The sequence below is a fragment of the Pelodiscus sinensis genome, chromosome 1 (assembly GCF_052426305.1).
Source record: "Pelodiscus sinensis isolate ZL-2025 chromosome 1, ASM5242630v1, whole genome shotgun sequence".
Classification (NCBI taxonomy): Eukaryota; Metazoa; Chordata; order Testudines; family Trionychidae; genus Pelodiscus; species Pelodiscus sinensis.
Genome location: NC_143052.1, coordinates 80,655,044 through 80,673,458, shown reverse-complemented (window position 1 = coordinate 80,673,458; position 18,415 = coordinate 80,655,044). Strand labels below are relative to the sequence as shown.

The 18,415-nt window shown below is 41.0% G+C and overlaps 1 protein-coding gene across 1 annotated transcript in view; it reads left to right on the top strand.

Annotated features, from left to right (window-relative positions):
- Nucleotides 1-18,415, top strand: part of DCN (decorin) — a 48,362-nt gene that overhangs the window by 13,269 nt on the left and 16,678 nt on the right. The window contains exon 3 of the mRNA XM_006131071.3: nt 12,519-12,631. Coding sequence (XP_006131133.1) covers nt 12,519-12,631 — 113 coding nt within the window. The remainder of the gene's footprint in view (nt 1-12,518; nt 12,632-18,415) is intronic.

Sequence of the window (18,415 nt, the reverse complement as noted above, 5' to 3'; positions counted from 1 at the left end):
GTTTCTGTTTCCTGAATGGATGATTTAAACCACTAACTACTGCCAGGCAAAAAGCAATACTGCAAGCTTTTGCAATTTTATCAGAAGTCTTGTGCTATTTGACTTTTCACTTAAAGGCTATGTTTACACGATCCATTCCCTGGAAAAACTCCACTGTGTCCAGGGAGTGTATCTGCTTTTCCGTTTTTTGTTTGTTTTTTTTTGGTGGAAGAGCAGATCCATTCTTTCAGAAGCTCTGTCTTCCTCCTCTCATGAGGAACAAGGGCTCTTCCGAAAGAGGAGGCTTTTTCAAAATTTGGCCACATTTCAGAAAAGCGTCTTCCGAAAAAACTGTCGGAAAAAGGTACGCAATTGCGTAGCGCAATTTGCGTACCTTTTTCTGATACATCAGTGTAGTATAGACATCGCCAATACCCCAGCACCTGGAAACACGTGATTTAATGAAATCTCCTGGAATGTAAATTTCTAGCTCTCTTGGCTCTGGAGAAAATTGAAAAATGTGATCCAAGCGAGACCCTACAGGATCAAAAGACAAAGAAAAGGGCCACCATTTTTTTTCTCAGTCTTATGATTTTTAAGCAAATCTCATGGTCCTTTTGCATACTGAAGCTCACAATATTGGAAGTGTAGTTACCATAATTATAATGAAATAGACATTAAAATACAGATCATGTTTGGTTTGTGAACTATTAGAGAAAAAGGTTACAATGTGCCAAGCCCTGATACGAGTGCCTGGAAATGGGAAAGAGGACTCAAGGAGAGACTCTGCACATGGGCCTGCATCAATTTTTATTTGATAAAAATATAAAAGTAAATAAAAATATAAATTTTTAGTTTATCTGCAGTACCTAAGAACTTTATAGTTGTCATTCTCTGTGCTGAGAAGTAGCAATGCATAAGTATTTAAAAAAGGAGGGAATGACATTAACAGCTGCTTCTGCAGCTGGTGGCGTTTAGTCAGTTACACATGTATTTTGAAGGGGAAGCTCAGACCCTCTCTTCTTATTTTACATAAAGCAAGTCAAGAAACAATGGTTTGGAAAAAAATAACACCAAAAGTGGACCAAAAGAACCATGAATCGAAAAGTAAACAAACTTGAAAAAGCTTTTCAGGTCAGGTCACCTTTACGAAGAAGATTGAGGTTGACGCTCTGAATAGTCTCGAGGGCACTTCAGCTTTTTGGGTGAAAAACAAAACAAAGTCAGTGGATAATCTTTTTACAAATTGCACAGTCAGTTAGACTCTTCAGTCACTTCAGCTCCTTCATATAGGTTATCCAATACCATTAGTGGCTTAGTAGCAGACAAGTAACATTTTACTTTTACAGGGGAGGGGAGTTCTGGATACTCACCAGAATAATTTCTTATTTCATGGATCACAGGAAGCAATTAGTCAACTGTTGCCATTTGCAAATTCTGCATAGTACATTTTTAATACATAGTTTGAGAATTCAAAAATAATGCAGCAGACTCTCCCCTCAACCCAAAACAAGCAATCTCTAAGTCAGTGGGTTCTCAAACTTTTTGGCCCGTGGCCCAACCTGCTTAATACAGACCTTTCTGCAGACCACCAGCCAACCATCCATGATGACAACTTGAGTGCAGGAGTGGGCTGGGGTGAGAGATTTGGGTAGGAGGTGGGGCATTGGAGTGGGCTGAGTGGGGAAGTCTGGCCGGGAGACTGAGTGCAAGAGTGGTCTAAAGGTGGGGTGGGGTCTGGCAGGGAGGTTGGTCACAGGAGTGGGCTAAGGTTGGGGGGTTTGGGTAGGAAGTACGGTGCAGGAGCAAGGGATGGTGCAGAGTCTGGCCAGAAGGGAGGGTGCGGGAGTAGGCTGGGGTCTCATTGGGGTGTGCATAAAGGGGATGGGGTACGGGGTCCAGGCATGAGAGGAACGCGGGGGGGGGCACTTACCTGGTTTCATTCCCACTGCTGCTGCCAGGCACTGTGTCATGGGCATGGCCTACTGCTGCTTCCATTGGTTGTGATTCTGGCCAATTGGATCAGTGTGGAAAGCTTCCAGACAGCATGTGCTGCTCTTTCTGAAGTGTGGGGGAGGAGGTGCAGCAGCGAGGTTTGGTGTGCTAGAGCAGGCTTCCTGCTGAGGGCAGAGAAGGGAGCTGAGCTTCAGCCATGGCCCATTTGCAAGACGACCACAGACCACTAGTGATCCATGGACCACAGTTTGAGAACTACTGCCCCAAATCCTACTATTTTCCCCAAGCTATTCCATTCCCCTTTGGCTTGCTCTGTTTCCCATTTCAACCTCCCAGGTCATTCTCCCTCAAGACTCGACTTACTTCATCATTAAGGGGTGCAAAGGTCTGGTTAGCTAGTGGTGTAGCCTTCCACGTTCTCTTCCTGGCTCTGTATGTTCTCACAGCTGCATTGCACAGGAAATGCAAGCAGCTGCTGCAGAGTCCTGCTCAATCAGGAAAGCAGCCTCTGATGACCACAACTGGGAATTACAAGTGGCCTCACCCAAATTCCTCAGCTGTCTATAATCTAGAGAAAGATTTTTGAAAAAGCTTTAAATCACGACCTTCGTGATGATATTGTGAGTGCTGGTAACACCTGTACCACAACAGTCATCTCTGTATTTGCATATTGGCCCTTGCTAGGGTTTACAGTAGAGAGTTTATTCAGGGATTTGGTTTGAGTCCATCTCTGTTTGCTATAGTGCAGTTTATGTTATTAAATATATTTAGTTTAAAAAATATTATGTACCACATTGCTCAGCAAAAGTTGTAATACAACTTTATGATTTGTACTAGGTAAGGCTGCCAATTTTGATTGGATGTATTCCTAGAGATTTCATCGCATGAAATAGACTTTACTTAAAGATTAATCTTTGATTTCTGGAGATGCCAGGACAATCCTGCAGGATTGGAAACCTTAGCCACTGCCTGTTTGTCATTTTGAATATATGGCCTCCACGTTGCAGCAACACAGATAGTTTATGTTAAGGCATTAATATACCAGAGAGGGCTGTGATGCCAAACTTCAGAGATCAATAACCCTGAACCTTTGTGGTGTTGGCAGTCAAAACCTGGATTTGGATCTAATTGTGGCAAATAATGAAGGTCCTTATTTTAAAATGGGCATAACCAACATCTTGGCTCAAAGCATCCTGAATATTCAGAACCCATCTCTAGCATATACCGAGTAGAACTCATAAAACATATATGATCTTTTATATACAGTATGGTTTTTAAAACACACCATGGACCAGCAGGTAATATTACACATCAATGATATTCCCTTCCTTCTGTGACCACTTTCTTACCACACACCTGGACAGATGATCTTGAAGGCCACGCCACAAGAAAAAGGAAGGATGTGACCTTGTGTTCAAGGGTCTGGCCTGAGCCTCAAGAGAATTGGCTTCAATTCCTGGCTTTCTTCCAAAGATACCACATGCACTTAGGCAAATCACTTAATCTCTGTGGCTTGGTTTCCTGAGATGAAAAGTAGGATTAAAGGTAGTTCCACTAAATTAATGAATGCTTACACTTTACAGGGTCCTTAGATGCTATGGAGATAAGAAGTGTATATGTAAATAGGGGCCTACACAGATGAGTTTCATGACCTATATCAATCCTTACAGAAAAGAGACTAGATTCTCTGCTCAGGGGTTAAGCCTTGCTCCCAGAAAATGTTTCACACAGAATCAGGCAGTGCCCATGGGGACTCGTACATTTTTTGTTGCACAGTGCTCAGGCCAGCCAATGGGGAGGGCGAAGAGGGCCCCAGGCACCAGTGATTCAGAAAGGCAGCACCTGGGAGCCTGTGTCCCTTTAAATTGCCGGAGCCCTGGGTGTACCCTGGGTAGCACTAAGGGCTTGCTGGAGGGAATGACACATTCCAAGCAGCACTGTGGGCTGGCTGGTGCTTGCTTCTGCTCCCTGCACCCAAGGCCCTGTCCCTTCTGGAAACACAAAGCTGCCCCTCCCCACCTCGTCTGGAGGCAGGGAAATTCTGTCTGTTGGTCCCCCCCTCTCCCCACTCCTCACAATGCCTCACAAAGTCTATAGAGGTCCCTAGTGAGGTGTATGCAAGGAATGCTAGTGATGTCAGGGCCCAGGAGAGCATACCTTAAATACATTTGATGGCATTTTCCATCACCAGAAATCTGAGACATCTTTGGAAAACAACTGTATATTATTTCTTCTGTTCCCATGAGTGTATAGATGTAATGGCAGGTGAGCATGGGTGAAATGTAAATATGCAGCGCTTGAGACCAGTTCAAGGAAGAAAGTGATTAGTGGGAGATAAAACTACCTACAAAATCTTCCTAAAGGTCACAAAATGGTGACATGAAAATAGAAAATGTGTTCTATTAGTGTGAAATGTAAGAGGAAAGTTACTGGCCTGCACTTTGCAGTAAGTATAAGAGATAGTTTGCCTTCTCTCAAGAAGCTAGACTCCTCTGTGTTGAAATATTAGTAGGGGAATGGCAGTGATCACTATGGTTATGGATGCATAAATGTTTCCATTCATACCATCTCTTCACTTCAATTTTCAGAAACTCAGTTTTTAGGCTGAAATGTTCAGTCTTAGTTCCTGTTTAACAGATTTCCCCCTCCGGTCAATTTAAACAAAGCCATGTCTATTAGTATTAAGTATGAGGCAACTGAAGTAAAAAAAAAATCTTTTTTTTTTTTTTTAAATCTCCAAACAGCTGGGTTAGAAAGCTAGAACTTCCATGGAAATAATAGCTGAGTGGTTGTAGTGAAACAGGGTTTGGATCTGATTGATTTGCAGTTGGTACTATTTATTGGCAGTGCTCAGTGAGAAGGAGATAGCACATCACATATAGTTAGCTGCGGAGTGAAGAAAGTGCATAAGCGCTGTAAGTGAGGCAAGGGACGAGGGCTATGGCGTCCTTATCTCATGAAATGCTTAACCATGCCTCTTTGATGCTTTTAATGTCAATGAGATTTAAGGGCACTCCCCACTCTCTCAAGGAATTGCTCAGCACTTTGAGGCATCAAGCTTTCAGAACATCTATATGTATGGTGCACACAGAACAAACAAGGGCTTTATGGGGTTCTTTGTCAAATTCAGTGTGAATATTTGAAGACAGGTTGTGAGAACCCACCTCTGATAGATCTTATAAATTACATGTGATGAGGCAGACTTGTGGTGTCTAGCCAAGGACAATATTGTACAACATTGAGTATATTCTCAGTGCTGAACAATTTAAAAAAGAAAAGAAAGTGAAGGTTGTGTCTCTTACACATGCATTACAATTTGCACACAATCATAAACTCTCCCTCAAAGTTCTTGTAGAAGACCACAAGTCTAGCAGCAATAATTTAGTAAGTGAAGCAAGAAGCTGACCTGTCTTTTGTTGCTGGGGTTACCTTTGCCCATGCTATTTGTGTTTTATCTCTTTGTTACGATTCCCTTATTTCTGATTATGTAACAGACCCCTACCCCCACATTAACAGATCTGATCCAAAGCACACTGAAGACAATAGAAAGACTTCTATTGACTTAAACAGTTTTCCTTCAAACTTCTTAGAACTTCTTCAGCAAGGCTGCCCAAAGATTCTTTCAGTCAACAGCAATTCTAATTCTGGAGTCAGCAGTTGGCTGCCTCCCCAGGATCCAGTGAGCTATGGAGTCTGGCTCCAAAGTGGTAAAGGCAATAAAACCCAGCTCAGTCTTGCATTGCTTCTGTTGAGACCACAGCACTGACTCCAGCTTCCACCATGTAAAGTTTCCCCTCTACTGTGCTCAGGTTGCTTAGAGTAACCATGAGAATGTGTGGATCTTGGTAGTTTGCATGCCCTTATCGTAAACCCTCTGCACAGCCTCAGAGACAGCTACTCAGTGTGCCTAGTAATTACCACCATTATAGGTGCTCTGGGGACTTCTGACTTCTCAGCCCTGCTCTGCACATGCACACAGACAAAAGAATAAACACAAATCCCTGCTTCCTCCTGACTGCCCTCCTTCAGACTTTTTAAATAAATCAGTTAGTGCAGTAGAAGCATCTTAGTTACAAATGCTATACATTTTGTGAAATAAGTTTAGTGTTTTTAAGGATGATTTCTGTGGTCCAGGATATATATACGTTTGTTCTCTCTCTCTCTCTCTTTCTGTGTGTGTGTGTGTATATATATATATATATGAAACAGACTTTGATGTTACTGTACATTTTCTCTGTTTCAACAAAAGCATAGGAAACATGTACAAATTCATTTTTATATTACTAGTCCCAAAATTACAAGCAGATGTTGATCGTTGTACCAAGGTTTGCATCACACGTCATGTACAATTTATTTTAATTAATCCGAAGAGATCCCATTTTTCATTCATACATACAGCATGAAGCTGCAGATCACCAATATTTGAAACAAAGTTTTCGGTCTGAAAATACGCCCTGCGATTTAGTCTCTAGCAAGTAGCCCCTTCACTGGTAATACCAACACACTTAGGGTATGTCTACACTACCCCGCTAGTTCGAACTAGCGGGGTAATATATGCATACCGCACTTGCTAATGAAGCCCAGGATTTGAATTTCCCGGGCTTCATTAGCATAAGCGGGGAGCCGCCATTTTTAAATCCCCGCTGCTTCGAACCCCATGTAGCGCGGCTACACGGGGCTCGAACTAGGTAGTTCGGACTAGGGTCCTATTCCGAACTACCGTTACTCCTTGTGAAACGAGGTGTACCGGTAGTTCGGAATAGGCACCCTAGTCCGAACTACCTAGTTCGAGCCCCGTGTAGCCGTGCTACACGGGGTTCGAAGCAGCGGGGATTTAAAAATGGCAGCTCCCCGCTTATGCTAATGAAGCCCGGGAAATTCAAATCCCGGGCTTCATTAGCAAGTGCGGTATGCATACATTACCCTCCTAGTTCGAACTAGGAGGGTAGTGTAGACATACCCTCTCTTAGCATGTTCCCTTAGCATCAGATATAATTGAAATTGGATGGTTTCTAGTGTGCTATGCCCTTCCCACCTTAACTGCACTATTTTATTTAAAATACTTAGAAGACCATTATTGGCCACTCTATTTAATTATGACATCATTAAGAATACAAATGATTTAATCATTATATATATGTATAGAAACTGGATAAACTCTTTGTTTTACAATAAAACCTTCATGACAAAATTGTTTGAACTGAGCAAGTGTTCGTAGTTGCCAGTGTTATCACTATCAAGCCTCTGTCTAAAAGCAAATGTGTATGTGAACCCAATGACTTATTACCTGTTGATCCTGATCCTGGACCATCAAAATCAACCAGAATTTTGCTCTTGACTGTAATGGGAACAGGATTCAGCTCTAAGATGGGGTAATGTTTTTTAGTAGCAAAATGTGGAGATTAAAACCAGACTGTAGATCAATGGTCTGAACAAAGAGAGAAGAGTATATGATGCCCACTTGATTCTTGCCATGTGACATGGTGCTCACCTTCTCAGTACCTCCTGTTAGCTGGGCATGGTGGTACAATCTTTTTACACCTGCTGCTGGTGTCCACTCTAGGTTGCTGACCTTGAGAGGCACATACATCTTCAGTGGCTCAGCCCTCCAGCCAAGTCACCCAGTCAAATGAGTATTGAAGCCCTGAATAAAAGTCTTCCAAACCCCAGCTCAAACTGGATTCAGCCCCTCCTTCCTGAGGTGCCCTCTCTCTTCAACTCCTCCTGGGCTCCTTGAAATTCAGCTCTCTGATCAGACTTCTAAAAGGAGCCACTTGGGCCACATGATGCTTGGCCAGTGGGGGAATCCAGATCCATGCATTAGTCCAAGTCCCAACCCAGGAATCCTATATAGAGCAGCCACATACCACGGCTTCCAGTTCACTGCTGCTCTTCCTTGGATCTTTTCCCACATCACCTCTTTTAGCCATTACCTTAAAGTTATAGCTATTAGATCCTATTATTCCCAGGGCCCCTAAATCAGCCCTACCGTGCATGTTTGTTAAGAACTTGAACTTAGAGAAAAAAGGCCTTTTTAATTGGAACATGCACAGGGGTTCCCAGTTCTGGTTGCTCACCATTAGTCATGATGGTCACCATTGACAATCCATATTTATCCACAACTACCACACAGTGGCATAACCACAGCTTATTTTCCCTGGTTAAGAATAAGGAAAACTTGTTTTAAGTTGAAGGAAATAACAGTGCTACTCCAGATACCACAATTTGTGGTCTTTGTAATGGTAGCCACTCTATATGAATATCTATAGCTCATATTCAATGAACTTTGGGTCTGAGATTTGCGAACACATCAAACCCACACCAGTGCTAACGTGGAAATTCTTCACAGCCATAATTGAAGAGCTGAAAGAGGAACATAGAACATACGAGATCTTCAGCATCTGAAATTCAAAAAGAGTCCTAAAAAAGGGGAAATTATGTCTAATTAGAAATGATGAATATGAACACATAACATAAATACATAGGGACAAAATTAGAAAGGTCAAAATACAGAACATGATTAACCTAGCAAGGGGCATAAAGGGTAACAAGAAAACATTTTATAAATACACTAGGGGACTATGCCCCCGCTTGCTACACTCGCCAACCTCCCTCTCTCTAGGGGGTGTTAGGCTAGGGGGAGTGGGCTGGAGCAGGGGAGGATGCAGAATCAGGTGGGGGCTAGGAGCAGGGGAGGACATGTGGTTTCCAGCCCCCTGGAGCACCGAGGAGAGGGGAGGCTACGTGGTTCCCTCCCGCTCAGTGGGGGGAGGGCGCACAGCTCCAGGCCCACCCTAGAAGGCTCCCAGCATGGAGGCGGAAGGGGAGGCAGGGCAACTGAGGGCACAGGGGTGGGAGGATGCAAAGTGATGTGATGATGTCACTCTCTCATCCTGCAGGGAAAAAACATTATATAGAAAGATTAGAAGCAAGAGGAAGATGAAGGGCAGGGTGGGTCTATTATGCCACAAGGATGAGGGGGAAATAATAACCGAAAATTTGAAAATGGCAGACACATTAAATAACTTCTTTGTTTTGGTATTCACCAAACAGATTAGTAACAACTGAATGCTTAAAATAGTGAAGGCCAGTGAAATTGAGTTATGATCAGAAGTTAAAATAGGGAAAAAACAAGTTAAAAAATACTTAGACAAATTAGATTTCTTGAAGGCACCAGGGTCTGCTGAAATACATCCTACAGAATTCTTAAGGAGCTGACTGAGGAAGTATCTCAGCTGTCAGAAATTATCCCTGAAAAACTATGAAAGCTAAGAAAGATTTCAGAATATTGGAAAAGGTCAAATATAGTACCCATCAATAAAAAGGGGAATAAAGACTACCTGGAGAATTACAGATGAAAATTCAAAATGATCTACACACACTGGAAAAATGGTCTGAAGAAAATATGATAAAATGAAATAAGGACAAAGGCAAAGGACTCCATTTAGGAAATAAAAATCAGTTGTCCACATAAAAAATGGGAAATGACTGTGTAGGAAGGAGTATTGTAGAAAGGAATAGCAGATTGCAAGCAAAATATGAATCAATTGTGTGATACTGTTGCCTAACAGTAACCAAATAAAAAAAAGCAAATATTTCTCTGGGCCCTGGTCTACACTAGGGAGTTATTTCCTTGTTTTGAAGTAACAAGCAGAGCGTCCACATTACCATGCCCATTATTTCAAAATAAGGAGCTGGTTATTTTGAAATAATAACTCCTGCTTTCCACAAGGAATAATGCTTATTTTGAAATAGTTATTTCGAAATAGCAGTTATGTGGATGCTACATTGCTGCTATATTGAAATAACTACTCCCCAGAGTCATTCAGAGTAATTACTCCTCAGTGCTTCCTGTAGCTCTAAGTTGAGGTCGTGCATTCACTTTAAGGGAACCCAACTCGGACTAATTTCAAGGCTTTCCTGTATTGTGGACAAGCTATTTCAAAATAGTTATTTCGGGAGTTATTATTTTGAAATAATTTCCTAGTGTAGACTTGCCCTGGATTATATTAGTAGGAATGTTGTAAGCAAGACATGAGAATTAATTCTTACACTCTACTATACACTGATTAGCCCTCAACTGAAGTATTATGTCCCGTTCTGGGCACCACATTTCAGGAAAGATGTGGACAAATTGGAGAAAGTCTAGAGAAGAACAATAACCATAATTAAAAGTCTAAAACATGACCTGTGAGGGAAGATTGGAAAAAAAGTAATTATTTTGTCTCTAAAAGAGAAGATTGGGAGGCAATGCGATAACAATCTTCAAGTATGTAAAGTTACAAGGAGGATAGAGAAAAATTATTTTTCTTAACTCCTGAGAAAGAAGTAAGGGTATGTCTACACTGCCACCCTAGTTTAAACTAGGGTGGCTAATGTAGGCATTCGAAATTGCAAATGAAGCCCAGAATTTAAATATCCTGGGCTTCATTTGCATCTTGCCGGGTGCTGCCATTTTTAAATCCCCCTTAGTGCGGACTCCGTGCCCGCGGCTACATGCGGCATGGAGTAGGTAGTTCGAATTAGGCTCTCTAATTCGAACTACCGGTACACCTTGTGGAACAAGGAGTAATGGTAATTAGAATTAGAGAGCCTAATTCGAACTCCTTACTCCGTGCCGCGTGTAGTCGCGGGCATGGAGTCCGCACTAAAGGGGATTTAAAAATGGCAGCGCCCGGCAAGATGCAAATGAAGCCCAGGATATTTAAATCCCAGGCTTCATTTGCAACTTCGAATGCCTACATTAGCCACCCTAGTTCGAACTAGGGTGGCAGTGTAGACAGACCCTAATGTACTTAAATTGCAGCAAGCCTGGTTAAAGTTAGACATTATGAAAAATAACCTTACAAGCTGTCAGAGTGGTTAAGCAGTGGAATAAATTGCTTATGGAACTTGTTAAGAGCAGGTTAGACAAACCTCTGCCAGGGATGGCCTAGACATGAGTGCAGGTCCCTTCTCGTACTACAATTCTCTGAGGCTGTACATTATAAAATTCAGGTGTGCAGGGCACTAAAGTTTACTTTCCCTGCATAAGTATTGCCTCAAGGTTTTTATTACTATTTATGCCTGATCCTGCAGAGAGTATGTTCTATACATCAGCTCAATTAAATATATTAGAAAAGGAATGCCTCTTTTAAGAGTTTGCCACAATTCACCAAAATAAACTATTTCCCTCCCTTTCCCTATTCCTCCCCTCCTTCTCAAGACTGGGTCAAACTAAAATCATCCATCTAAGAAGGTCAAATCCTTTTTGAGGAGATTTCCAGTATATTTTTATATTAAGTTTACCGATGAATGTTTGTCAAAAACTAGTCTAGAGAGCTCTACTTCTGTTAGCTGTGCATACATAGACACTATTAGTATCTATCAATTATCTCTGCCCTCCTTCATACAGTATTTTGCAATTTGTTAAAACCAGGTCCAAAAGGAAAGAAATCAGGTAACATTATATCTGTTAAACTTAAAAAACAACAAATAGTCTGGTAGAACCTTATAGACTAACAGACATGTAGATGGTATCATGAGCTTTCATGGGCACAGCCCACTTCTTCAGATGACCAGCATATATCTATTGTGAGGTTTTCATCAGACTAAGCCATAGCACGAAAGGAAAGTGGGGCTAATTTTATTTCCATTACTTCATTGGAGCTACATATCCGCTATTCAGAAAATGGTCCCAAAGAGAGTCTTTAATTTAAATTGTTTTGATGTTCTTTTGGCATTCCTGCATTCTGATGTTGTAGCAAACTGAAACCAAGAGATCTGTTCTCCATAAAACTTGGATATAGCTTCAGTCGTTGTTGTTTTTTTAATCTTTTTTATTTTGTTGAGATGGATTTGAGATATTGTCAAATGTACTGCAAGTTTGTTCAATAATTCTGAGCTTCAGTAGATGGATATTTTGTGTGTATATATGCATGATAAAGGTGAAAATGAAAACTTTGACTCAACTAGCAGCATCTGAAATTGAGTTCTGATTTTTTTTTCACCCATTAAAATCAAGGATAGTTTTTGTCTTTCACTTGAGTGGAGGAAGGATTGGGTCCATCTAACACTTACTGGAGAATTCATTTACTTGAAATAACTGTAATGAAAATAGTTTTACCTATAAAAATCCAGCACAGTCTAAGAGATAGAAATGCTTTCTATTCACCAATGTCATGTGTACAGTAACAAACAGATATCTAGAATCCAATCCTACTAACCTGACTTGTCAAGAAATTCACTAAAACCAGGGCAATTAACTAGATTAGAAAGGGTTTGTGAAATTGAAGTACCTTACACTGTACAGAATGGCAACTTTTGAAAAATTCTCAAAAAATGATGGCGTGGAAATAGGAATTAATGTATTTTGAGATGACATGACAAAACAAAAAGGACGGTTCCTCTTGACTTAATGGGGTCAGAAAAATTCTACGAAAAATTAAAATTGGCTTAAAGCCTCTCAGAAGCCTCTCAGAAAATGAATCTTAGAAAGAGGTGGTGTAAAGAAAAATGAAATGTTGCCAAGAAAAATCTTGACCCTTCTTCTAAGCTGGTTAATGGTTTTAGAGCTGATTGCTTATCCTCTTCCCCTTCCACAGGTCTGGATAAAGTGCCAAAGGATCTTCCCCCAGACACCACCCTGCTAGATTTACAGAACAACAAAATCACTGAAATAAAGGACGGTGATTTCAAGAACTTAAAGGATCTCCACGTAAGTGAATAATGAATTGACCATTAGTGAAAATGGGAGGAGATGATGGATTTTAGAGCTGTTATTCAGCAAAAGAAACTTGATACAGGTTAATACTGTATCTTCTGTATTTCACACTGAGCAATCAAGCAGCAATTTCCCCTTTCCATCACATGCAATGAGTTAGGAAATGCTGCTGCTAAGATCATATTACTTGCCTGTTCATGTCACTGCCCCTCATTGAATAACTTGACCGGCTCCCCCTTTGCCACATTACATTTCTTGTCATCAGCTTTATAACTCTTTCTCCACCTGTTTAGCCAACATAGTTTCATTTCAAGTTGTTCTTCATCCCCTTTATTTTGCTAACAATGTCAACCTTGATGCCCTATTTGTCCACTTCTCTGTGAATTCTTCTACACCACCATCTATGGGACTATGCAGGGTCTGCACAGAACAGGTGCTTATGTGCTTTGCTGGATCATTTACTTGTCATTTAAGTTTTCTTACTATTTTGTTGATACATTTCTGCCACGATTCCTATATATAATAAAGGAATTAACACATTCATTTAGAAAAGAGACAAAATTACTAGATACAATCTTGGCACAACCCTATTGACATTAATAGCATCCAGATTTCGCCTACCAGCTTTGTTATACATTATGCTATGCATTAATTCCCAGTGAATTGTTCTGTCATCTTATTGATGTTCCATGTACAACCACTTGTATTTTCTCGTGTCTCCCTTGTTTTGGCATGTCTAATTTAATTTGTTCAGTCTTCAAGGAAAGGTTACATATTCCCTTGAATTCTGAGAGCCCTCAAGAACATAATTGGGCACCAAAACAAAAAACCTCCCATAAAACTAACAATGACTTTAAATTGAATTATTTTTATGTTTATAATTATCAATTAATATAAAAGAAGGAGAATGTTATTCCGAAATAACATTGGTTTTGTCTACATGACAAGCAGTTATTTCTACATAATGTGCGAGGAGTACATTTTACGAGGAGTAAGGGAAATCTGAGGAAGAATGCTCTTTCTTGGATTTCCTGCTGCGTAGGGAGTGCCAAAAGCCAAAATAGGCTATTTCCACTTAAGCAATGCAAAGGATGTAGCTCAAGTTGTATAGCTTATTTTGGCTTTAGCCCTGCTGTGAAGACATGACCCCAGAGATTATGGAGATGACATACCTCTGTATAACCTGTGTGTAATAGGGATGTTAAATTTTGATTAATCAGGTAATCGAGTAGTCGATGGAATTTCCTTCGACTACTTGATTAGTCAATGGGGGGCACTCACTATCCCATCTGTGGCTCTTGTACATTTCAAAGGGAGAGATGCAGCGGGTTCTCTCTGCTTCTCTCTCTCTAAAATGTGCAGGAGCCGCCCAAGCCTCTTGTATATTTCAAAGGGAGAGAGGCTGCGATTCTCCTTGACACAGATTCCCCTCTGTGCCTCTTCCTTTGAAATTTACAAGAGCCGTAGGAGGCTCTTGTACATTCCAAAGGCAGAGGAGCAGCAGTGGGACCACTGCAACTGGAACTGTTTCAATCCCCGCTCGCGCCATTTCCCCACTGCTCCTTGCTTCTCGCGGAGATGGTGCTGGGGGGGGGGGACCGGTTTTTAAGCCGGCTCTCCCCAACATTGGCTCATGCTCTCCCCCTTGCTGCTTGTCTTTGACAAGAGGCAGCAATGGGGGGGGGAGGGGAGCGACTAGTCAAGTTCCTACTCAACTAGCTGCTTACATCCCCAGTGTATAACCCAGAGGCACTGAAACCACTGAGAGGAAGAGTGAAATTTTCTCTACAGCCTTAGCTAAAAACCAGGTGGATTTTAGCTGTTGGGCTAAAAGCTCATGGCTTTAGACCCAGAGGTTCCAAGTTCAATCCTGCCTGCTGCTGACCACTGTCCATTGGCATTATACAGACTTTCCTGTCCCTCTCAGCCCCTCTGGTTTATATGTGGATCATCAATAAGCTGTACAGCACAGACATTTCTCTAACTCTGATACAGTTTTACTGACTCCTACCTCACACTCTGTAGTGTGGAGTTCAGATGGTGGTAGCACACTGCATTTACTGTATAGTAAGGACCCATATACAGTACAGCTTCAAGCTACATTATTCAAAGGTCTAAGCAAAGCTAAGTCCCATGCAAACTACTGCATGAGGTACCACCTCCATTTAGATGGCAATTTGTTTGGGGCTGGTCTATCTCCTCTTCTAATTGTCCAATTCCTCTTCTACCTGGTGCAATGGGGCTCTGTTCTTGTTTGCCAGCTCAAGAGTTGCCAACTGTTGCAATTTTATTGTATTTAGGAATATTTTTTGTTTTTCATAAAGTCTCAGTTCCTGGAGAGATGGGACTAGGGGAGCATTTTAGCATTCATTCCAAAAAGGATTATGAAGAAAAGTTTGAAAATGTGATTCAAAACACAGAAGTCAAATAAATAGAATTTCAATATTCTTAATCTCATGATTTTGAAACCATATCTCATGATTTTTGGTGCCTGAATCATGAGTTTTGTATGGCGAAGGTTGGCAATAGTGAAGGCACTGCCATAATAAAATAATATTATAAATTGCTTAGGAAATTAAAGAATTTTCATCAATTTAGAAAACTGCTTTTAGTTGGAAGTCCTCAGAGAATGTGTTAGAGATTTAACATCAGGTAAGGATACTATCATCAGCTGGCAAAAACAGCCCTGAATAATATTGTACTATCATTTATTATGGATGGTTATATTTTGAAGAATTTATTACAATCCACTCCTACTTTTAGTGAATAACAAAGAGAGTCTGTAAAGTGGTAGGTTTTATATATGTGTGCAGTTTGTTAATCCACATTTTGAAAAAAAAAAGGCATTACAAAAAAATGAAAAGAATTCCTAACATCTTAACCACTGTCTTCTTGTGCTGGATCTGCAAACACTTAAGATATGAAACCTACTTCTGTTGACACCAGTGGCAAAACTCACATTGATTTCTATGAAGCCAACATTTCATCCTGCATATATTCCATTCATATAGTGATATTTGCTTGATGCGCTGACCTAAGAGATGTTTAGCAATGAGAATAATGCTATTTTTGCTGAGTCATTCCCTTTGTCCTATTTCAGTGTTTTGTCAGAACAAATTAACATTATGTAAGTTATATTACATTATTATATAAGTCTTGTTTACTTTTAAATGCCTGTATGTGACTCTGGAAGTCTCCAGGGTCCTTGAAGTGAGCATCAATGTAATTTACATTATCACCCATATATTAAGGAAAATGAAGCCTTAAAATATAAGCTCTCACTGCATGAGGTGAGAATCCAGTGATATTCTAATGAAGTCATGGGAGTTGCTGTAAGTTTACATGTCAGTTGAGTTGAGAACCACATACTTGGTTCTTACTCATTTTAGGTTTGCTTAGCTGTGACTGCATTTAGAAAAGCATGGTACAGATGATGAAAATGCTTTGTTTTGTTGAAACCCATATTGACTATTGCACCTCACAACACTTATATTCGCATGGATAACACTATAGTTTGCTATTGAAGGCTGCTATTTTACAATAAATCCATCTGCTTTCATCTGAGCATTAGAAAGAATCCATGAGAGATATTATAATTAAAGCCAGATATTTACCATGCAGCCTCCATTTTGTTTCCATGTAAAATGTGCACATATGCACAGACTTAGTAACTGTTGATCTTACTATGTTATTTTCATCTGAGAATCCCGAACATAAAGTGAAGGCAGGATAAGAATTTGGCCTTAAGAAGATAATACACTCAAAAAGGTGCTTGTTTTTTATCCACTCCTGAAGTAATGATTCCTCCTTTCCTAGTTGGTGGTAGTCTGTGCCTGCAGTGAAAGACAAAACTTTGTCCTGCACATACCCTGGCCAATAAAAAGAGGAAAGGAAGATGGTAATGGAAGCTCACTTTCTGTGACTATTAAAGGGAACTGTTATTAATTGTTAGCCATAGCTGAATGGGCTTTGAGAAAATAAAATTGCATAGTGGAGGTATCTATGATTCCAACATTTATTTGTTCCTCTTTATTTTCTTCTCTCCTCCTGACTCCATTCTGCACTATTGACTGTCTGTACTTAGGTATCCCAATGCCCATGTCAAACCAGTGGTCAAAGTGGGCATTATGGAAAAGTAATTGGTATGTTCCAACCTTTTCTTTAACATGTGTGTGTGTATATGTTTAAGATTTGTTTTTCTTTCAGACCAGCAATAGAAAGTGACAGTTTGACATAGGTTTCACATACTCCCAGCCTTATTCGAGCATTACAGGTGTCTGTTACCTTTCTATGCCACTCGAAGTAGCTCCATGCCAGACTAAAATAAACCAGGTTCAGATAGTTGCAGCACCTTGTCCTGAAACATGAAGGATACCCATCTTCCATCTAGCATTTTTGGTTCTGCACAAACAAGAAAGTGCATTTGTGATTGTTTTTGAGCTAGATGGATATAATCCCCCACTGTGAGGTTAATTCTTTTTCCGGCTAGTTGACCTGTGTGGTTTGTGTTTGGACACCATCTCCTTCTCCATTAATACTGCCTGCAGATGTTTTTCCTCAGCTTTTCTTCATGTTTTCACTGACCCCACTAAACCTTCACAAGTTTTTTTTTTAATTTCCATTACAAGAAAGCAACATGAGGCATATTCAGAGAAAAGTAAAGATTACCATTCCAAGGCTAATTACTTCTTCTTCTTCTGTTGTGGTTGTTGTTGGTTTTTTGTTTGTTTGTTTGTTTGTTTGTTTTTTTGTTGAGTCCCAGATATAATGGAGTTATTTGCCATGTGGAGAAGAACACATGGTTATAGCATTGCAGGTGCCATACATGAAGGATACATTCTGTCTTTATCTCAGAAATTGTTGCTGCTCTAAAACATGACAAAGCTTCTGTTTCAGATTCCATGCTGCACTACATAGTGAAAAATAATGTATGCTAAATGCCAAAGGTAGATGGTAACCAAATTAAGATGGTAACCAAGGTGACAGGAGGTAGTGACCATGTTGCCTTTACCTTCCCTTATTGTTAAATGGTGGCTGGCCTAGCTAGTCTTTAATCATGATTTCACAACTTCAAGTGGACTGTGCCCACGAAAGCTCATGATACCATCTACATGTTTCATTAGTCTATAAATTGCTACCAGACCATTTGTTTTTGTTTTTTTGTAACAAACTAACTCGGCTATCCCCTGAAGCTTCAGTATTCTGTGATATTAACAGAGGAGATCTGCAGCCTGGGATGGAAGCTGGGTACAGGAAGAAGGTCTGGGTAGGGGATTGGACGCAGAAGGAGGTCTGGGGTCTGGGAAGGAGTTTGAATGAAGGAGGGGGATGTGATCTGAAGCAGGAGACTGGGGTGCAGGAAGGCATGCATGGTATTGGAGTGGGGTTTGGAGAAGGAAAGGATTCTAACCTGGGAGAGAGGTATAGGAGGGGGTGCAGAAACCGGGAGGCAGTTGTGGCCAGAGACAGGGGGCGCACAAGGTTTGGGTTGAGACCTGTGGCAGAAGTGAATTGTGACTTTGGACAGGGGTGCAGAGGTTTTGTGTTGTGACCTGGGGCAGAGAGGTAGGGCGTGGGAGGCAGTGAGGTGGCAAGTGCTGGCTACCACTGAGAGGCTCTTATCATAGGTGGCTCCCAGCCTGTGGCCCAGTGGGACCCTCGGGTAGGCTCCCTGCCTGCCACACTCCCCCTCATCTACACACTGCTTAAAGCTGTGAACTGCTGGAGCAACATGCTTCTCGCGAAGAGTGGGGCAGCCGGTCTCCGCAGTTTCTGGTC